At 44.2% G+C, this 22,706-nt stretch overlaps 1 protein-coding gene across 2 annotated transcripts in view; it reads right to left on the minus strand.

Moving 5' to 3' along the window:
• The window catches only part of Ect2l (epithelial cell transforming sequence 2 oncogene-like), an 82,453-nt gene that overhangs the window by 8,492 nt on the left and 51,255 nt on the right, over positions 1-22,706 (minus strand). Inside the window, exons 13-20 of one of the 2 annotated variants that reach the window (NM_001370991.1) lie at positions 20,235-20,360; positions 7,690-7,776; positions 6,027-6,241; positions 4,962-5,109; positions 3,647-3,720; positions 3,394-3,550; positions 1,942-2,007; positions 40-128 (exon numbers count right to left, since the gene is read on the minus strand). In NM_001370991.1, coding sequence (NP_001357920.1) covers positions 40-128; positions 1,942-2,007; positions 3,394-3,550; positions 3,647-3,720; positions 4,962-5,109; positions 6,027-6,241; positions 7,690-7,776; positions 20,235-20,360 — 962 coding nt within the window. The remainder of the gene's footprint in view (positions 1-39; positions 129-1,941; positions 2,008-3,393; positions 3,551-3,646; positions 3,721-4,961; positions 5,110-6,026; positions 6,242-7,689; positions 7,777-20,234; positions 20,361-22,706) is intronic. The other variant, NM_001195036.2, reaches the window with a different exon arrangement.

The following is a 22,706-nucleotide window of genomic DNA, read 5'->3' on the forward strand; positions in this document are numbered from 1 at the left end:
AAGGTGCTCACAGCTTTGGTATGGATGACAGCTGCTCACCTTAAAGAGAAGTCCATTTTCTCATCACAGCAGTGAAGTTGAACCACATCTTGGGTCCGAATCAGGTATCTGTTTGCTTCTGATAAAGTCTATAAAATAAACAATAGGATATATGATTATTTGAAATGCTACTAGTACAGAACTGTGCTTCATCCCAGAGCATAGAGATGTTGACTAGAACTTAGTGCAGCTGTAGAAAAGTCAGCCTTTTCCTAGTTTATAATACAGCCTTCCCAATTGACAAAAAAAAAAACTATTTTTGAGACTGTCCAGTGTTTTTAAAGCTATTGGGATATTTTGTTTGTATATACTTAGCTAGGGTCAAAAACAAAGTTAAGAAAACAGTCAAAGGAAGCAGTCAAGAAAACAAAAGAAGTAGTCTGGAGAGATGGCTCAGTGGTTAAGAGAACTGGCTGCTATTCTAGAGGACCCAGGTTCAATTCCCAGTATTCACATGGCAGCTCACAACGGTCTGTAACTCCCAATCGAGGGCATCCAGCACCCTCACCCAGACATACATGCACATAAAGTAAATAAACTGTTTAAAAAGAGAAAAAAAAAGAAGCCAAAGAACTAGTAAGGTTAGGAAGAAGGCCCCTGCATTGCTCTGGCCATAGGGATGCCTTCTGAGTGTGCAAAGATGCAAAGATGCAGAGATGCAGAGATGCAGCTCTGTGAGTGAGTTCTAAGAGACATACTTTTGCAGTCCAAATATCCATACTTCCCATTCCTTACCAAGACATGAAGATAGAAATTATGACAAAATTCCCCACTGGACCAAATAAAAGTATCTCCAACAATGAATACTTTCATTCATCATCTATACGAAGCTTCTCCTGAATGTCAGACACCAGGAAACAAGTCAAAGCTCACACATAGAGGGGCCCACAGTCTGTGAATAGATGGGTGCAGGGCTACATGACAGGACTGTCCATGGGGCTAGGGAACACCGAGGAAAAACCAGCTCCCAGCTGGAGACCAGGAAAACTTAACAGAAGGGAACACTGATGATAGACTTCATTTTAAAATGTGTGTGTGTGTGTGTGTGTGTGTGTGTGTGGTGTGTGTAACACAAAGGACAACAGGTGTCCTGTTCTATTGCTCTGTGTTATTCCCTTCAGACAAGATCTTTCAGCTGATCTGGAGAGCCAGGCTAGCAGCCAGCTAGTCCTAGCAATGACTTTAGATTCTTAGAATCCTTCATAGCACTGGAGTTATAAGTGCCTGCCTGTGGCCATGCCTGGCTTTTTATGTGAGTCCTGGAGACTTGAACTCAAGTTCTCACGCTTTTGGAGCAAAAGCTCTTACCCACTGAGAGTGTCTCCACAGACTCCTGACCGAATTTTTCAAGGTTAGTGGTACTTGTACCCAGTGAGGTAGGAAAGGAAGGAAATTTCATAGAAGATAGCATATTTTCAAAGAACAGATAGCAAGAGGAAACTTTAAAGAATGGAGGGTAGACATGTATGGTAAGAGCCTTAGGAAATAGAGGAGTCAGAAAGAAAAAGCAATCAGATGAGTATAAAGAAAAGGTAGAGTTAACCGAGGCCTTCCCAGCACTGTGGACATTTTCAGTGGACTAAATCAAGTGTGCTGAACCAAGGACTTTATCGGTCAGACAGAGATCATGTAGAACACATAACTGGATGCTTAACTCAAAGGGACTCATGACAACAGAGAAGGAGCTGCAACCTTGGAAAATCCCAACCATGGGCTAGGGCCTAGCCCAGTACATTTTGTAATAATGCAGACAGCAGGGATAGGTTACAAGAAAGCCTGCAGGTCTTGGCAGTAACGGGCGTCCCACAGAACTTAGCTGTCTCCGAATCTGTATGTCTATTTTTGCCGGTGCAAGGTTATACTCGTGATTGTGAGATGCAGCAAGAACATCAGCGCACATACCGGACAGCCACAAATGAGTGTCTGTACATCGGACAGCTGCTCTCTCATCTTCAAGTTTTCCTTTATCTAGAAAACAAAGTTATATTAAGCAAAGATAACTTTTTTTTGGTTGGTTTTTGTTTTGTTTTGTTTTGTTTTGTTTTGTTTTGTATCAAGACAGGGTTTCTCTGTGTAGTCCTGGATGTCCTGGAACTCACTTTGTAGACCAGGCTGACCTCAAACTCAGAAATCCACCTGCCTCTACCTCCCAAGTGCTGGGATTAAAGGCACCACCACTGCCCAGCTAGATCATAACATTTTTATTAATATCTTGTGTTGGGAGCCGCCCCCACATTCGCCGTCACAAGATGGCGCTGACATCCTGTGTTCTAAGTGGTAAACAAATAATCTGCGCATGTGCCAAGGGTATTTTACGACTACTTGTACTCTGCCTTTCCCGTGAACGTCAGCTCGGCCATGGGCTGCAGCCAATCAGGGAGTGATGCGTCCTAAGCGAAGGATAACTCCTCCTTAAAGGGGACGGGGTTTCCGCCATTCTCTCTCGCTGGCATCTCTCTGGCTCTGCGCGCCCTGCGCTCTCTCGCTGCCTAAAGATGTAAACAATAGAGCGCGCTCTGCGCTTTGGCGCGCCGGAGCTCTGGCTCCTAAAGATGTATATAGAAGGGGCTTTCGCTTTTGGGGCTGGGGGTTTTGCGCTCCTAGCTCCTGAAGATGTAAGCAATAAAGTTTTGCCGCAGAAGATTCTGGTCTGTTGTGTTCTTCCTGGCCGGGCGTGAGAACGCTAGTAAGAATCTTGTGGCACCTGGCAAAGGACTCGGCACTTTACTAAATATCAATTTTCCAGTGTTTTAATAAAGGCAAATAACCAGGGTGTTCAGAAGAAAAGCATTTTTAGGGTGTGATGTGCTGTTCATATACAGCCTGCACAGTATATATGGGATAATTATGAGTGCTCTACTTACTGAGTTAGGAAAGACCTTGACATCTTTGGTGCTGGCGATGTCACTCAGTTGACAGAGTGTGTACCTCGTGTACACAAAAACCCTAGGTTCAAATCCAAGTGCCGTATTACCCAGGAAAACTGGTGAGTGTCTGTAACCTGAGTGCTCCAGAAATGAGGGAGACAGGAGGATCAGAAATCCAAGGAGGTCCTTGGCTATCTATCAAGTTCAAGTTAATCGGGGACACATAAAAACCTGTCTAAAACTGGGGGTGGGGATGTGTGTGTTACTGTGACTGTACAGTTATCTGAAACCATTGCTTGACATTGTTTGGCTTGAAATAGATGCCCTTCATGATCAAACTTGTAGAACAGGACTATAGATTTATCTTTAAAAGGGTGAAAGATTGAAGTAAGGACTACCACAGCAAAGAGGGCATCTCGGGGTCTTCCAGTGAGACCACCACAAAAACAGGGATGTTGAAGGGTACATATATGTATCAACAACCCACCTGATCTATGTAGCCTTTATATTTTTTGACTTGATCAATTGCAGTGGTCAGGTCTCCACGGTCCACGTGTCCTGCCGGAGTATGGAGTCTCAGAGCATAGAGAAGGTGAATATATTCTTCAAATCTCCGGGACGGGTATATCAGCAGCTCCGGCAGACTGTATAGGGCATAGAGAAGGGTGCCCTCATTGCTACCTGTAGGCCACAGAAGGCCGGGCCTTGAGTGCCCATCTGTGATCTCCCTGGGAACTCACCTCAGCATTTTGGTAACAATGGTTTTATCATGCCTCTTCAAGAATGCTCTAAACGCGGGTGTCATTTCTCTGCACTAAAGGTGAGAATTACATTGTCAACTTTGCTCTGTGACACTGTCATAAAGCCTTGTGTTCCACCAGCAGCAAGGGACGATCTACAGAGTAGTCAAAGTAAGAAGGTAACATCTCCCTCCGTCTAATCTAAGTTTCAATACTATTCATGTGTTCTAAAATATTAACTCTTGTATTTTAATTATACCACAGATCTAACCATATCCATTAACTTAATCAATAGAGGGAAGTAGTTAGAGATTTATAATTAAGGTGGGGTTGGATTAGAGCTAGAATAAATCGAGTAGATGACCTTGTGGGGTTACCTAACTTTCTCATCTGGAAAACGGGTAGAAGACTAAGCTCACAGTGTGGGACAGAGTCCTACCCAGACATTGCCTGCCATGCAACAAACCTGGTCATTTCTGTAAGACTTTGACTATCGTTGATAGTCACCTGTAATGCTTCAGTCATTCATGTTTTTCAGAGTGACATTCCAAAAGTGTTCCACTCTATTTAATATCCATTTCAATTGTACTCCATCATCATCACTGGTGTACCTACTCGAAATCATGTGCTACTACTCGGTATGTACATGTCTAAAACATGTCAATGTTGCTAATGTCTGAGTCAAAGATTTACTGATCTCACGCTCCAAGAACATTTCAGAGCAAGGCCATTTATACCTGTAAACAATTAAGGGCTTAAGAAGATTCTTGGTGTTGATAATAATAATAGCTGCCACAGCTAAATGTACTGAAGAGCTGACTGCTCTCACTTTGCTAATGAAGTAGGTAGCGGTATTTACCGTAGCTATAATACGTTTGCCACCAGTTTGTTTCTGGTAATACTGTTTTCTCTAATTCTTGTCCTCAAGGTCAAGTGTCTTAATCAAGTTGTCCATCGAGCCGAGCTTGTGTGCCCTGGTATTGTAGTGGCAGAGAGGATTCTGAGCTCACAATCATGCTTCAGCTTATGTTTTCAATGCCCTGTCACTGTGACATGACATGACACTGTGACCCACCTGGCTAGGGTCCATGAAAACTTGGCAGTGGGTAGCTGGAGCACAACTACTGGTTCCTGAGCACTGCTGTGTGTCCACCACTGTATTAGCCCCTACTTCAAGGTCCCTGTTCTCAAGAAACTCAAAGTCCAGGGGGGTGGGAGTGGGGGGAGGATGGGGGAGAGCTGAAAAGCAGTCCTTCCCACTTATCTCAGGCCTTTGGGTTATACAGGATTAGGTGGAAATAGTGCAACCACTTACCTTTTCGATGGTTTTCAGAACAACTGGATAATTGTTGAAGAAATTGGTATATATGTTCAGCTGGCTTCCAAACTTTATGAATATTTCTCCCACACAGTGAGCTGGGCTCCATTCCTGTAGTCTGTCTCGTAGGTTATCTAGAAACTCTCTACAATATGAGAAGTTTGTATCTTGAAATAGGGGCCTGTTGAAAGTCTCCCAAACTTAAGCCATGAATTCATTAGTGTAGGCTTTTCTGCTTAGTCTTTTGTGGTAGGGCTTTCTTTTGACCCATTGACCACAGAACAGTGTGCATTTGATAGGATGGGATCTGGGCAGAATGAGGGAAGAGGTTGGCTGTCCAGGATCCCATCTTTTACCTTAACTCCTTGGGTCCTAATCCAGCTTCCGACCCTCGGAGAGCCAGGGCCATGGACATTCTCACAGTCTTCTGAGGAGAATGGCACTTTTTAAAGCTTCAAGGCCAAGAACCATAGCTTACATACAGCCCACACACTCAACAGATCCAAGGTGACCTTCTTAGCTACTCTAGGTCATAAAAACTGAGAGATGTTCCATCAGCCTTCTCACTGAGTCACAGCGGGGGCCCAGGAAGTGGCAAACTATCTCTCCAGATCTGCGGAAATTGACTGTGACTAGCTCTGGGCTCATCTCACTCACGATAGGTAGACACTGTTGTTTTTCTTAATCTCTCAACAGATGTAGAAAACCCACGATGGAAAAGCAGAGTAGCCATCGAATCCTTTTGCTCCTGGCCCATTCAATTAGACATTATTGACTCTTGCCCACGGACTTTCATGGGAGCGGTTTATTGCTTACTGAATGCTGAGGCATCGATTATTTTTCTTTCACATACTGTAACCTGGGGCTGGAGTGGCACTGGAAGCCATCTGCTGGCTGTAGCTGTCAGAGGACATGCAAAGGAGCCTCTCTGCTCTTTCAGGTGAAGGGATCCCCAAGAAGATAGAGAGCTGCTGGACCATAGTGGAGCTTTGGAAACAAAGTTTGCTCTTCCCTCATCTAGGGGAGTACTGTTTTGTTAAAGACGCCATCTTTAGGGCTTACCTGTTGAGGTTTAAGATGTGCAGAATGTCAGAAAAAATGATGTGGATATTGGCAGCACTCAGAATGGCTCTGTTTGAGGAGAGCGCTGCCCTCAGGGGCTTGGCGTACACGTCCTGCACAATTCGCAGCATCTGCACGTACCGTCTCTCGCTCTGCACAAGCTCCCTCACAACTTGGGCTCGTGTCTCTACTGAGTTCATCTGGAGCTTCCTCTCCTGCAGAAACATCAAGGATTCATGAGAAATTTAATGACTGGGGCCCTCAGCAAAGGACAACGTGTTTAAGGAGGTGGAAGAGACCCAAAAAAGGGATTGTCCTAAGGGAAGATGGCTGGTTCCTAGTGATCATTTGTTTGGAGCATAAGAAGCCATGTCCTAAGGCCAAAATGAGCCCTGGACCCAGCCTAGGTATGATGGGGCTATAAAGATCTCTATGTGTGAGCTCAAGGCTGCAGAGCTCACACTTTCTTCTCTCTCTCCTTAGGTAAGCCACTTAGTTTTTCTCATTCAGGTGTTCATGTGTAAAACTGTGGATACTAACATCAACTTTGGAGTCTTAGGAAAAGGAAGGAAAACAACTATGAAGCCAAAATTGTGCTTGCATGTTGTACCTTTCAGCATCCCGCTCTGAAAGCTTCAGCTCAGAGCAGAGCACATTGCATCGATTGACTACAGTCAGCTTTCAGAGCTGGACTGTGAGTGGGTGTGCCAATTAAAAACTGCAGACCTATCCTGGCCCACAACTCAAATAGAAGCCCCCTGCTCTACCAGAAGCCACTGCAGTATCCAGAACCCCAGGTCAGATCCTGCCCACAGACATGCAACACTTCCTCAGACCCCACTCAGCTTTCCTCCAACAGTATCCCCTCCCCCCATCTCCTGGCCAACATCTATGGTACCTCAAGTAAGACTCCCCACCAGCCACCAGCCACACTTCTCAGAGCCCAGTTTTTCCCCAACAGCCCCTCTGCCCTTTGTCACCACATCCTGGCCTAGTCTTATTGCAACTTGGTATGCTGCCTTTGGTCCCTGGGAGGCCTGCCCTTTTCTGAAGGGAAGTGGACGAGTGGGTCTGGGGGAGAGGGGATGGAGGGGAGAGAGTAGACAGAGAAGAGGAAAGGGATGGTGTGGTCAGTATTGGCCCATGGGAGAAGACATTTTTAAAACCCTGCAAACCTTCGTGAGTATGTGTCCTTTCTTTAAATGATGACCTGTCATGGAAAATCGTGGGGTCATGTCCATGTTGGTGTTCTCCCCGTCTTCATCATTTAAATCAACTTCTTTTGAGTCCACATCATAGTTACCAGGAAAAAAAAATCTACCAACTGGATCTCCCTTTAATACGTTTACATAGTTGGTGGGTTGTTCCTTTCTTTAAGGGATGTTTTCAAGGAAACAAAGAACTAACCAGGGTAAACAATGACGCTTCCATGTCAGCAACAACACTGGCAAGACCCTAGCTGGTTAGTAGGTGACTTACCAGCAACAACACTGGCAAGACCCTAGCTGGTTAGTAGGTGACTTACCAGCAACAACACTGGTAAGACCCTAGCTGGTTAGTAGGTGACTTACCAGCAACAACACTGGCAAGACCCTAGCTGGTTAGTAGGTGACTTACCAGCAACAACACTGGTAAGTCCCTAGCTGGTTAGTAGGTGACCTACCAGCTTAACCAGAACCTCCACATTCAGGTTGCTTTGGCCTGGACTTGACTTCGAGTCCTGAGAATTGTCTTCGATGGCACTTCCTTCCTGAGGATTAAATGAGACTTGGTCACCTGGAGGCGGGTCTTGTAGTCCCTGAAAACCCTAAAAGGGTTTTCTCTCTGCCTACATGAATACGGGGGAGCTCCGTGCCTTTGGATTCTATCACAAGGTCCCCTGGCACATTGAATTAAGTACCTAATAAGTGGGGTACCTCTCTTAAACTAAGATTTATCTTTTTAATAGCGTGCCTTAGAGCAATGGTTCTCAACCTGTGGGTCATGACCCCTCAACAGGGCTCAATATCATATATCCTGTGTATTTGACATTTTTTTTAACATTATGATTTATAAAAGTAGCAAAATTACAGTTAAGAAGTAGCAAAGCGACGATTCTATGGTTGGGGGTCACCATAGCACGAGGAACCGTATTAAAGGGTCACAGCATTAGAAAGGTTGGGGACCACTGCCTTAGGGACTTAGAAGATGGTTCAATGGGTAAAAGTGCCCATCTGTCCTGCCAGCCCTGGGAAGCAGAAACAGAAGGATACCTGGGGCTTGCTGTTCAGCCAATCTATCCCAAACAGCAAGTTCTAGCTTCAGTGAGAGGCCGTGCCCCGCCCCCACCCCACCCCCCAAAAAGATGGATGGCAACAGAAGATACCCAGCACCCTGGTCTCCATATTTGCACTCATATACACACTCGTGTGCCTACACAAGGGTACACATTAAACTAAAAAGTAAAAATATAGAGTCTTTAGCTTCCTGTAGCTACTTCTTACCTGAAAGGTGGGTGGGGTTAGAGATCTTGACCTCCGAGGCTTCTCTCAAGCTTAAAGCATCTAAGTACTCCTGACAGTGAACTTAACCTAGACTCTGCTCTGTTGTTGTGTAACTTATCTCACATTTAAGATGCTAGAAAGAACAGACTCTAACACTTCATAAAATCCAGCCCCTTTCCAACTCCTGATTAAATGCCATAAAAACATTCCACACACTCTTCCGAGGGTTGTCGATTTTCACATGTGACTATGGCCTTTTCTCTCCATACTCTATCTTGTAGTCTACCTATAAATTAGGACATCAAAATAAAAATTTTTTAAAAAAGTGCCCTGGTTATCCCGGCAGCATCCCAGAGGCCCCTCTACCAACAGAACAGAAGCCTTGTATTCCTGTTAGGAGGGTAAACTTGCACTTATGACTGCTGCTCTCCCTACTCAAAGACAACCCTCTTGGTGGAGATCCTCTGCTGTTCTTGGAAGAGGCTGGACGACAAACCTAACCTTGTTTGAGAATTTGCTTGTTTTGCTTCCTCGAGACTCGAGTCTCCGGTATCCTAGATTCTCCTTAAAACTGCTCCCTAAGGCTGACCTTGAACCCCTGATCCTCACAGCACCTCCACCTGAGTGCTCTGAATGCAGGCAGGCACCACCAGGCCTGGCTGTGGACATCAGTTTGCAACCAAGACTCCTTTTACCTCCCAGAAGAAAATGAGTATATTCTGTCTCTGTGTCGTCTCATGTGACATCTGTCAGGCCCAAAGGAAACTCCGGTTCCCCAAACTCCAAAAGGCAGTCCATATATACAGAAATGTCCTCAACCTGGACTATAGGAGAGTTTCTGGCAGCTAGATAAAAGCCAGCCTTCCTCAGGAACTCGTAAATCTGGTTCCTATTTCTATTACCTCTGGCTCAGGGCATTTAGGACTGCCTTTGGTGCCTATCAGCATATCAGAGCAAATGCTGGCCCAAGGCTCCCTCTGCCTCACAAGTATCTGTTACACATTTAAAGCCTATGCAGGCATCATAGGCCTTCTAACCTTTTCCCCTACCCTAAACTTCCTCCAGGTCAATAGCTTCCCTCCCCTCAGCTACTTATTCTCCTTATAACTGCTACTTTCCCTAGACCTTCCTTCCCTCTCTCCCTCCCTCTCCCTCTCCCTCTCTACCTCTTCCTTCTCTTCCCCCCTTCTCCCTCCCCTTCCCTATCCCTCTTCCTCTCCCCCTCCCTCTCCCCTTCCTCTCTCTTTTTTCTCTTCCCCTCCCTCTCCCTCCCCCTCCATGTCCCCCTTCCTCTTCTTTCCTCTACCCCTCTCCCTCTCTCTCTTCTCTTCCCCCTCTCCCTCTTCCTCCCTCTCCCCCTCCCTCCTTCTCCCCTCCCTCCATCTCCATCCCCCTCCCTCTTCTCTGCCTCCCCCTCCCTCCTCCTCCCTTCCCCTCTCCCCCTTCTTCTCCCTCCCTTCCCCCCCCTCTCTCTCCCTCTTTCTTCTCTTCCCCCTCCCTCTCCCTTCCTTCCTCCCCCCTCCCTTCCTCCCCCTCCCCCCTCCCTGCTCTTTCTATTTTTCTCACTATGTTTTCTCTATTTATCTACACCCCCTAACCCACCTATCCTTTTCTTTCTTGAAGACAGTCCTGACCACATCCATTCTCCTGGTTGTGTTCAGACTACTTCTTTCTCTCTGCTCTGGAACAATCTAGATGCCTTTGACTGTTATCTCTCCTATCTACAATGACAAACCTTCCCCTCAACTGTACCATGAGTGGTCATGTCATCAGTTTGGTACAGGAGTCCTGGTTCCTGAGCAGTGGCCATTCTCAGCTCTCTTCTTTCTTACAGGCTCTACCATTAGAGCCTGGGCACGAGTCTGCTCCATGAGCTCTCTACTTTTTCCTTTCCAGGGATGGCTGTCTTGTGCCAGCCTGGTATGTTTTTATACTTTTGGCTTAGGGGGAGGGGCTCTTTGAATTAGAAATTCAGACTCCCTGTGAGTGGAACACTCTTCATTGTAAAAACAAAGTTACAGCACTAGTTATTTATAGTCAAGAAGCCAGGCAAGCCAGTGGAGACACCAGTGGCTCTGGAGCAGAAAGCAGCTGCAGATGTAAAATGAGAATCCAACTCACACTATCTCAGATTAGGACAGCTGTAACACTGCGGAATTATATTGTGACTTCTCAGAAAAGGTAGCTGCTATAATGTGGAAAACCGTCTGTTATTACTTGAATCTCAAATGGCCCTCCAAGAGCATATGTTGAAAGCTTAGTCACTGGCCTGTAGCACCATGAGGAGGTAGGGCCTGGTGGGAGAACATCCGGTCAAGGGGGCTCAGCCTTGAAGGGATCTGGGGTCCTTGTCTTGCCCTGCTTTTGCCACTGTCCTTTACTTCCTGGATCATCCAGAGGTGAGCTGTTTCTTCTACATCACTTTCCACCACGATGCCCTTCCTGGCCACAGGCCTAAATGCACTGGTGCTACATAACTGCGGGCTAAAACCCTAGAGACTGGGATCCAGAATCAACCTGTCCCCTGCCACTGTTTCAGGTATGCTACAGCCATGAACAGCTGATGTATCAACCTACTGTGCACATCTGAGCTAACATCAGATTCCACCCTGCTGTGTATACACAGGAACTTTACCCCCCCTCCCCCTCCTCCTCCACATCCCCCTCCTCCTCCTTCTTTTCCTCCTCCTCCTCCTTTTTGTTCATCATCATCATCCTTGTCTCCTTTTCTCCCTCTTCCCCTCCTTTCTATTCCTCCTCTTCTTCCTTCTCCTCTTCCTCACTCTTCTTTAAAAAGCTTATTTCTTTTTATTTTATGTGCATGGATGATTTGCCTGAATGTATGTACACCATGGATGCCTGTAGAGGTCAGAAGAGGGCATCAGAGTCAGAATCACCTGGAACTGGACTTTCAGATAGTGGTGAGCTACTGTGTGGTACTGGTGACTAAACCCAAGTCCTCTGCAAGAGGAGATACCAGGGTTCTGATGCCTGTGGCCTCTGCAGGCACCAGTACTCACACGTGTGCGCGCGCGCGCACACACACACACACACACACACACACACAATTTAAAATATATAATATATATTTTAGGCCTTGGAAATGCAGCCTGCAGTTGAACATCAACGTGGTGACTTCTCCTATTTTATAGTGATCAGAGTTAATAATTGGTAGAAATTTTAGAGTCTATTAAAAATCCATGGTGCCATCCCTTATTCTGTTTGCAAGAGCAATTATAGAACAATAACAGAACATCACCCTTTGCAGCTTCATAGAGAATGCTTACTTTGTTGGCTAGGTTTGCCTTGGTGAGCTCTATTACATATAAAGGTGACTACAAGAAGTAAGCTCACGCGACTAGTTTTGGATCACATGGTAGACATTTTTACAGATTATTTATTCTCTAGTCACACCCCTCCCAGATGATACTTTTCCCAGAACGCACAGAGCTGCCGGCGCTTTCTCAGGAGACAGGAACGGCAGTGAAGTGAGACTTTGATTCTCCTGTCACTCATCACCATAACTGCACAATGTTAATACCACAAAGCACTGCAGGCATGCAGCAGCCGGGAGTAAGGTCTGACAGGACAGCAAGGCAGGGGACACAGTTGATTCAATGATGGCTGTTACCTTCCTGTCACAAATACCATGACAGAACACCTGACAAAAAGAAGCAAGGTCATAAACAAGGAATATAGTTTGGCTCATGGTTTCAGGCCATCTCGGTCCATTACAGTGGGAAAGCCAGGGTGAACCATCTCCTTAGATATCCACTGGAGCAGAGGTAACAACTTATTTACATGGCATGGACCAGAACCAGCAACAACCTTCAAAGGGTTAACACTAGTAACCAGCTTTCACCAGGTAGGTTCCTGAAGACTTTTTTTTTTTAATTTTTTATTAGGTATTTTCCTCATTTACATTTCCAATGCTATCCCAAAAGTCCCACATACCCACCCCCCTCCCCTACCCACGCACTCCCACTTTTTGGCCTTGGTGTTCCCCTGTACTGGGGCATATAAAGTTTGCAAGTCCAATGGGCCTCTCTTTCCAGTGATGGCCGACTAGGCCATCTTTTGATACATATGCAGCTAGAGACAAGAGCTCTGGGGTACTGGGTAGTTCATATTGTTGTTCCACCTAAAGGGTTGCAGTTCCCTTTAGCTCCTTGGGTATTTCTCTAGCTCCTCCATTGGGGGCCGTGTAACCCATCCAATAACTGACTGTGAGCATCCACTTCTGTGTTTGCTAGGCCCCAGCATAGTCTCACAAGAGACAGCTATATCTGGGTCCTTTCAGCAAAATCTTGCTAGTGAATGCAATGGTGTCAGTGTATGGGATAGATCCCTGGATATGGCAATCACTAGATGGTCCATCCTTTCATCACAGCTCCAAATTTTGTCTCTGTAACTCCTTCTATGGGTGTTTTGTTCCTATTTCTAAGAAGGGGCAAAGTGTCCACACTTTGGTCTTCGTTCTTCTTGAGTTTCATGCATTTAGCAAATTGTATCTTATATCTTGGGTATCCTAAGTTTCTGGGCTAATATCCACTTATCAGTGAGTGCATATTGTGCGAGTTCTTTTGTGATTCGGTTACCTCACTCAGGATGATGCCCTCCAGGTCCAGCCATTTGCCTAGGAATTTCATAAATTCATTCTTTTTAATAGGTGAGTAGTACTCCATTGTGTAAATGTACCACATTTTCTGTATCCATTCCTCTGTTGAGGGACATCTGGGTTCTTTCCAGCTTCTGGCTATTATAAATAAGGCTGCTATGAACATACTGGAGCATGTGTCCTTCTTACCAGTTGGAACATCTTCTGGATATATGCCCAGGAGAGGTATTGCTGGATCCTCCGGTAGTACTATGTCCAATTTTCTGAGGAACTGCCAGACTGATTTCCAGAGTGGTTGTACAACCTTGCAATCCCACCAACAATGGAAGAGTGTTCCTCTTTCTCCACATCCTCACCAGCATCTGCTGTCACCTGAATTTTTGATCTTAGCCATTCTGACTGGTGTGAGGTGGAATCTCAGGGTTGTTTTGATTTGCATTTCCCTGATGATTAAGGATGTTGAACATTTTTTCAGGTGCTTCTCTGCCATTCAGTGTTCATCAGGTGAGAATTCTTTGTTCAGCTCTAAGCCCATTTTTTAATGGGGTTATTGGATTTTCTGGAGTCCACCTTCTTGAGTTCTTTATATATATTGGATATTAGTCCCCTATCCGATTTAGGATAGGTAAAGATCCTTTCCCAATCTGTTGGTGGCCTTTTTGTCTTATTGACAGTATCTTTTGCCTTGCAGAAGCTTTGCAATTTTATGAGGTCCCATTTGTCGATTCTCGATCTTACAGCACAAGCCATTGCTGTTCTATTCAGGAACTTTTCCCCTGTACCTAATCTTCAAGGCTTTTCCCTACTTTCTCCTCTACAAGTTTCAGTGTCTCTGGTTTTATGTGGAGTTCCTTAATCCACTTAGATTTGACTTTAGTACAAGGAGATAGAGATGGATCAATTCGCATTCTTCTACAGGATAACTGCCAGTTGTGCCAGCACCATTTGTTGAAAATGCTGTCTTTCTTGCACTGGATGGTTTTAGCTCCCTTGTCAAAGATCAAGTGACCATAGGTTTGTGGGTTCATTTCTGGGTCTTCAATTCTGTTCCATTGGTCTACTTGTCTACCAGAACCATGCAGTTTTTATCACAATTGCTCTGTAGTACAGCTTTAGGTCAGGCATGGTGATTCCACCAGAGGTTCTTTTATCCTTGAGAAGAGTTTTTGCTATCCTCGGTTTTTTGTTATTCCAGATGAATCTGCCGATTGCCCTTTCTAATTCGTTGAAGAATTGAGTTGGAATTTTGATGGGGATTGCATTGAATCTGTAGATTGCTTTTGGCAAGATAGCCATTTTTACTATATTGATCCTGCCAATCCATGAGCATGGGAGATCTTTCCATCTTCTGAGATCTTCTTTAATTTCTTTCTTCATAGACTTGAAGTTCTTATCATACAGATCTTTCACTTCCTTAGAGTCACGCCAAGGTATTTTATATTACTTGTGACTATTGAGAAGGGTGTTATTTCCCTAATTTCTTTCTCAGCCTGTTTATCCTTTGTGTACAGAAAGGCCATTGACTTGTTTGAATTAATTTTATATCCAGCTACTTCATTGAAGCTGTTTATCAGGTTTAGGAGTTCTCTGGTGGAATTTTTAGGGTCACTTATATATACTATCATATCATCTGCAAAAAGTGATATTTTTGACTTCCTTTCCGATTTGTATCCCCTTGATCTCCTTTTGTTGTCTAATTGCTCTGGCTAGGACTTCAAGTACAATGTTGAATAGGTAGGGAGAGAGTGGACAGCCTTGTCTAGTCCCTGATTTTCGTGGGATTGCTTCAAGCTTCTCACCATTTACTTTGATGTTGGCTACTCGTTTGCTGTAGATTGCTTTTATCATGTTTAGGTATGGGCCTTGAATTCCTGATCTTTCCAAGACTTTTATCATGAATGGGTGTTGGATTTTGTCAAATGCGTTCTCAGCATCTAACGACATGATCATGTGGTTTTTGTCTTTGAGTTTTTTTATATATTGGATTACGTTGATGGATTTCCGTATATTGAACCATCCCTGCATCCCTGTGATGAAACCTACTTGGTCAGGATGGATGATTGTTTTGATGTGTTCTTGGATTTGGTTAGCGAGAACTTTATTGAGGACTTTTGCATCAATATTCATAGGGAAATTGGTCTGAAGATCTCTATCTTTGTTGGGTCTTTTTGTGGTTTAGGTATCATTGTAATTATGGCTTCATAGAATGAGTTGGGTAGAGTACCTTCTGTTTCTATTTTGTGGAATAGTTTGTGAAGAACTGGGATTAGATATTGTCTTAGTTAGGGTTTCTATTCCTGCACAAACATCATGACCAAGAAGCAAGTTGGGGAGGAAAGGGTTTATTCGGCTTACACTTCCACCCTGCTGTTCATCACCAAAGGAAGTCAGGACTGGAACTCAAGCAGGTCAGAAAGCAGGAGCTGATGCAGAGGCCATGGAGGGATGTTCTTTACTGGCTTGCCTCCTCTGGCTTGCTCAGCCTGCTCTCTTATAGAACCCAAGACTACCAGCCCAGAGATGGTCCCACCCACAAGGGGCCTTTCCCCCTTGATCACTAATTGAGAAAATGCCTTACAGTTGGATCTCATGGAGGCATTTCCTCAACTGAAGGTCCTTTCTCTGTGATAACTCCAGCTGTGTCAAGTTGACACAAAACTAACCAGTACAGATATTCTTTGAAGGTCTGATAGAACTCTGCACTAAACCCATCTGGTCCTGGGCTTTTTTTGGTTGGGAGACCATTAATGACTGCTTCTATTTCTTTAGGGGATATAGGAATGTTTAGATCATTAACCTGATCTTGATTCAACTTTGGTACCTGGTCTCTGTCTAGAAACTTGTCCATTTCATCCAGGTTCTCCAGTTTTCTTGAGTATAGCCTTTTGTAGAAGGATTTGATGGTGTTTTAGATTTCTTCAGGATCTGTTGTTATGTCTCCCTTTTCATTTCTGATTTTGTTAATTAGGATGCTTTCCCTGTGCCCTCTAGTGAGTCTGGCTAAGGGTTTATCTATTTTGTTGATTTTTCTCAAAGAACCAACTCCTCGATAGGTTGATTCTTTGAATAGTTCTTCTTGTTTCCACTTGGTTGATTTCGCCCCTGAGTTTGATTATTTCCTGCTGTCTATTCCTCTTGAGTGAATTTGCTTCCTTTTGTTCTAGAGCTTTTCGGTGTATTGTTGAGCTGCCAATGTGTGCTCTCTCTAGCTTCTTTTTGGAGGCACTCAGAGCTATGAGTTTTCCTCTTAGAAATTCTTTCATTGTGTCCCATAAGTTTGGGCATGTTGTGGCTTCATTTTCATTAAACTCCAAGAAGTCCTTAATTTCTTTCTTTATTCCTTCCTTGACCAAGGTATCATTGAGAAGAGTGTTGGTAAGTTTCCATGTGAATGTTGCCTTTCTATTATTTATTTTGTTATTGAAGATCAGCCTTAATCCATGGTGATCTGATAGGATGCATGGGACAATTTCAATATTTTTGTATCTGTTGAGGCCTGTTTTGTGACTAATTATGTGGTCAAAATTGGAGAAGGTACCATGAGGTGCTGAGAAGAAGGTATATCCTTTTGTTTTAGGATAAAATGTTCTGTAGATATCTGTCAGATCCATTTGTTTCATAACATCTGTTAGTTTCACTGTGTCCCTGTTTAGTTTATGTTTCCATGATCTGTCCATTGGTGAAAGTGGTGTGTTGAAGTCTCCCACTATTATTGTGTGAGGTGCAATGTGTGCTTTGAGCTTTACTAAAGTTTCTTTAATGAATGTGGCTGCCCTTGTATTTGGAGCATAGATATTCAGAATTGAGAGTTCCTCTTGGAGGATTTTACCTTTGATGAGTATGAAGTGCCCCTCCTTGTCTTTTTTGACGATTTTGGGTTGGAAGTCAACTTTATTCGATATCAGAATGGCTACTCCAGCTTGTTTCTTCAGACCATTTGCTTGGAAAATTGTTTTCCAGCCTTTCATTCTGAGGTAGTGTCTATCTTTTTCTCTGAGATGAGTTTCCTGTAAGCAGCAAAATGTTGGGTCTTGTTTGTGTAGTCAGTTAGTTAGTCTATGTCTTTTTATTGGGCAATTGAGTCCATTGATATTAAGAGATATCAAGGAAAAGTAATTGTTGCTTCCTGTTGTTTTTGTTGTTAAAGTTGGCATTCTGTTCTTGTGGCTGTCTTCTTTTAGGTTTGTTGAGGGATTACCTTCTTGCTTTTTCTAGGGCATGGTTTCCATCCTTGTATTGGTTTTTTTCTGTTATTATCCTTTGAAGGGCTGGATTCGTGGAGAGATAATGTGTGAATTTGGTTTTGTTGTGGAATACTTTGGTTTCTCCACCTATGGTCATTGAGAGTTTGGCTGGGTATAGTAGCCTGGGCTGGAATTTGTGTTCTCTTAGTGTCTGTATAACATCTGTCCAGGTTCTTCTGGCTTTCATAGTCTCTGGTGAAAAATCTGGTGTAATTCTGATAGGCTTGCCTTTATATGTTACTTGACCTTTTTCCCTTACTGCTTTTAGTATTCTATCTTTATTTAGTGCATTTGTTGTTCTGATTATTATGTGTTGGGAGGAATTTCTTTTCTGGTCCAGTCTATTTGGAGTTCTGTAGGCTTCTTGTATGCTCATGGGCATCTCTTTCTTTAGATTTGGGAAGTTTTCTTCTATAATTTTGTTGAAGATATTTGCCAGTCCTTTGAGTTGAAAATCTTCATTCTCATCCACTCCTATTCTCCGTAGGTTTGGTCTTCTCATTGTGTCCTGGATTTCCTGGATGTTTGGGTTAGGATCTTTTTGCATTTTCCATTTTCTTTGATTGTTGTGCCGATGTTCTCTATGGAGTCTTCTGCACCTGAGATTCTCTCTTCCATCTCTTGTATTCTGTTGCTGATGCTCGCATCTATGGTTCCAGATTTCTTTCCTAGGGTTTCTATCTCCAGCGTTGCCTCACTTTGAGTTTTCTTTATTGTGTCTACTTCCATTTTTAGGTCTTGGATAGTTTTATTCAACTCCATCACCTGTTTGGTTGTTTTCCTGCAATTCTTTAAGGGATTTTTGTGCTTCCTCTTTAATGTCTTCTTCCTGTTTAGCAGTCTTCTCCTGTATATCTTTAAGTGAGTTATTTAAGTCCTTCTTGATGTCCTCTTCCATCATCATGAGAGATGCTTTTAAATCCAGGTCTAGATTTTCGGGTGTGTTGGGGTGCCTTGGACTGGGCGAAGTGGGAGTGCTGGGTTCTGATGATGGTGAGTGGTCTTGGTTTCTGTTAGTAAGATTCTTACATTTACCTTTCACCATCTGGTAATCTCTGGAGTTAATTGTTATAGTTGTCTCTGTTTAGAGATTGTTCCTCTGGTGATTCTGTTACCCTCTATCAGCAGACCTGGGAGACTAGCTCTCTCCTCTGAGTTTCAGTGGTCAGAGCAGTCTCTGCAGGCAACCTCTCCTCTTACAGGGAAGGTGCACAGTTATCTGGCATTTGGACCTTCTCCTGGCCGAAGATGAAGGCCCAAAACAGGACCTTTCCCAGAAGCTGTGTTGCTTTGGCCTGTCCCATAAGCTGTTGTTTCAGTAGTCCACACTCTCAGCTGTGCAGACTACTTTCTGTGGAGTCCCGAAACCAAGATGGCTTCCGAGGATCCTGAGGCAAAAGCCTCCCGGGCCGGGCGGACTCCTGTCCTCTGGCCGGGGAGGTGGCCGGATGTCTGGAGACTGAGAACAGCGCTGCTGCAGAAGCTCTGTGGCTCTCGCCTCTCCCAGAAGCTGTTAGCTTCGGTACTCCACACTCTCACCTGTGCAGACTACTTTCTGCAGAGTTCCTCCTGAAGACTTCTAAATGGTACCAAACACTGTAACCAAACACTTGAAACACGAACCTGTGGGGACATTTCAGGTTCAGTAATAATTAAGATATCTGGCTGGATAGATAGGTAGATAGATAGATAGATAGATAGATAGATAGATAGATAGATAGATAGATAGTATCAGACACACATACACAGAGAGACAGAAAGACAGACACACAGAGAGGAGAGACCTGGATTTGACAGAAAAATCATCCCTTGGGACTCCCATCTGGGGGATGTCATTAGTTCCATTCCTATAAATGTGATTTTATGAGCTCTTCTAAACAAATATCTATAGTTTTAAAACTAAACCCCAGTGTGAGGAGTAACTCCTTTCAAGGTAAACTAGCAGGCTTGACAAAGGGAAATGTCCAGCAGATCTCCTGTGATCTGCCCTGTATTGTGCTCTCCTGAAGCACTAATGCATTTCAGAATGTTAATAGGGAACCAGGTGACTCAAATGATAGGGCAACTCACAAGTCTATACCTATTAACAGTCAAGATGGTGACTCTGTTTTGGTGACAGTGTCCTAAGCCCTCAAATATTTTTAACCTGAGCATAAATGGTTCTTAAATTGTATATTCCATGGAATAAATCAGCTTTGCAAATGACAATGAATTCTGATTATTTCATGGAAGCAAGAGCGTGGAGATTCTGAACAAAGCACTGGTGAGGAGGAGGGAGAGGGGGCGGAGGAAGAGGAGGAGGAAGAGGAGGGGGAAGAGGAGAAGGAGGGAAGGAGAAAGAACAACTGTTTTTGTTGTTGATTTATTGAGACAGTCTCATTATGAGGCCCATGGCCTTCCAGGAACTCGATATGTTGGCCAGACTGGCCTGGAACTCCCAGAGCTCCACAAGCTCTGCCTCCCAAATGCTGGGTTTAAAAGTGTGTGCCTCCACCCTCATGAAAGAAGAATTCTTAGTTTCATGTTCAACAGAAAGGATCTTAGTCTGCAAATAATTCTCTTCTCTATGTACACCAGGGAGAGCTCAGCTGGGTTAAGTGGTGAATGCAAATTGCCAACAATCTTACACCAAGCGCAGCTCTCAATCAGTGAGGGGCCTGTGCTCTGAAGTGCCTTAAACACCACCACTCACATCAGCAACGTGAAGCGCCCTACTTAATAGTAGTCCATGACAGTGATATTCCTGAAACTGTCGGCTGCTGGGAGTTCCAGGAACTGTCATCGTTCTGTAGTCTCTTCACCACACAAGCCTCGCTCTACAGAGAAGCCACCTTGGCAAAAAAGCTACAACAGCACCCTTTACCTTCATGAGTGCATCCTGTGTTTCTTTCAGGTCACATTCTGCCAGAACATAATTTCCTTCAAAATCCTTGTTCGTTTTACTAGATTTCTTCAGCAGAAAATAGGACAAAAATTCCAGAGGTTTGTCCTAGAAAATAGCCACCCCCCCAAAAAAAAATCCTGTTTAAAATATTCATCTGACATTATGTTAAACATATCACAGAAGAAAGAACATGGGCTAGGGTTCAGCCTGTGTGAGCTTAAAGACTTGAGTTCTGATCCCAGCACCCAAGTAAAATCTGGGCTGTAGTGTTGGTACCTGTAACTCTGGGTGAGTGTTGATGGATCTCCAAGCTCGTTGGCCAGCCCACCTACCAGAATCATTAAGCCCCAGCTTTATTGAATAGCCCTGTCTCCAAATGTGAGGTAGAAAGTGATAAAGGAAAACACCTCTGGTACACACACATGCATATACACCCATGCACACATACGCGTGCGCGCGCGCACACACACACACACACACACACACTACACTACACATAAATACATGAAAAGAGGACATTTTTAAGTTGGACTTTTCAGTTCTCTGCTTAAGTCATATTACTAGAAAGCAAAGTAATTGTTATTGAACTGACAATACTAATTTTTTTTCCCATTCCATGTTCTGGTTACCAGCCATATTCTTGGTTCTCAGCTTTTTATCCACAATCCAAGGTCTTGTAAAAGATTCTCTCAAGATCATTAGACTCAAAGTGGCTCACAACAACCCTTGGCCACATGAAGAAAAGACCAGCAGGGCCCTTGTGGTCTCTCAAGGGAAGGAAGCAAGCTTAGGAGAGAGGCAGGGTAGCACCATTCCTGGAACATCCCAACTCCCCATGGAGTCTACTCTCTCCCACACTGTAGGTTTGAGCCTCATCAAAATTGTGCTATGTATGGTTCTTCCTCCATCAAACATTTTCAGACATTTTATGTTTGAGAGAAAGTGCAATATCCTTCCAGGCCTTTGGGTCTCTGTAAACACCCATGATCAGGTCAGCAGAGAAATCTGTCAGGGCCTTGACCCACTGGGTATTGGGTTGTAGTACCAAATGAGCAAAGTCCAGAGCAGGCAGCATGGTCAAGAGCAGCTCTGCACAGTTTGGCTAAGCCTGCAACTATCTGGTGCTGCCCCAGAAATCCAAGGGAAACTGGAACAGACACACAGCAGCAAAGAGAAGAAATATGTGTAGAGACTATGCTTAAATGGTAGAACCACCACAAAGGGAGGGAGTCAGTCCTTGGAGAGTAAAGAGCTTGCATAGCCCTAAGAATGCATCAATCAAGGCAACTACTTTCTTATTCCTGACTTCATCTTCACAGTTATCCTTGGGGCTGTGAGAAAGAGATCCTGTGGACCTCCCTCCCCCTCTCTCTCTCTCTCTCTCTCTCTCTCTCTCTCTCTCTCTCTCTCTTGTGTGTGTGTGTGTGTGTGTGTGTGTGTGTGTGTGTGTGTAGAAAGAGTATCTTGTGTATTGTATGGATGAATCACCTGTCAATTACAAAAACCTATGGCCTATGGCTTAGCCAGGAAATGAAAGGTGGGACATCTGGGAGGGAGAGAGGATTCTGGGAGGGAGAACGGATTCTGAGAGAAAGCCAGGTGCAAAGATCTGCCCAGGAAGATCTAAGGAGATGGACACATGGTACCTAAGCACAGGTAACCGGCCACATGACAGAATATAGGTTAAAATAATTAGGTTATCTAAGTTATGATCTAGTCAGAGAAGAGCCTGGCTATATGGCCAAGGTATTTGTAAACATATATTGATGAGTCTGAGTTTTATTCCTTGGAGCAAGGTGGAGAGAGGCAGAACCCAGCCCAACTTTTACGTGTGTGTGTGGGGGGGGGGGGGAATGTATACAAAAGCCAGAGGACAATCTTCGTCTGGAACTCACCAAGTAAGTGACGCCAGAGATCCCCAGGGACCCACCTGTCTCTCCCTCCCCAGCACTTAGATTATAAGCGTCTGCCACTGTGCCTCAGTTGCTTTCACATAGGCCCTGGAGCTAAACTCTAGTTCTCACACTTGCAAGGCAGGTACTTTACTGCCTAAGCTTTGTCTCAAAAAAGCCAACAAATTTCATACAGTCTTCTGAAACGTACACTGCTTTTTCTGGTAGACTGTCCAAGATGCCCTGTTAACATAAATGGTCCTTGAGACTCCACCAACTTCCACTATCCCCAAATGCTGACTTGCCTTTTTTTTTTTTCTTAACATATATGTTTTCTTTCCCTCCCCCACCTCTCATCTAGCCCCCTTTGTTGTATCTGGTTTCACATGTGTCAGTTCCCTGGCTCATGACATTTATGTGAAATATAAGGCCATGAACATGTTTTCAAATGAAGTCACTTCTAACTGAAATTAGGCACAAGACAGTAAACAGTGAGCAAATTAAAAGACTTTAAAGAACCCAGGAGGTCCCCCTGTTTCTCTCTTTTATATACTTAGTA

This window comes from Mus musculus, chromosome 10 (genome assembly GCF_000001635.26).
Source record: "Mus musculus strain C57BL/6J chromosome 10, GRCm38.p6 C57BL/6J".
Taxonomy (NCBI): Eukaryota; Metazoa; Chordata; class Mammalia; order Rodentia; family Muridae; genus Mus; species Mus musculus.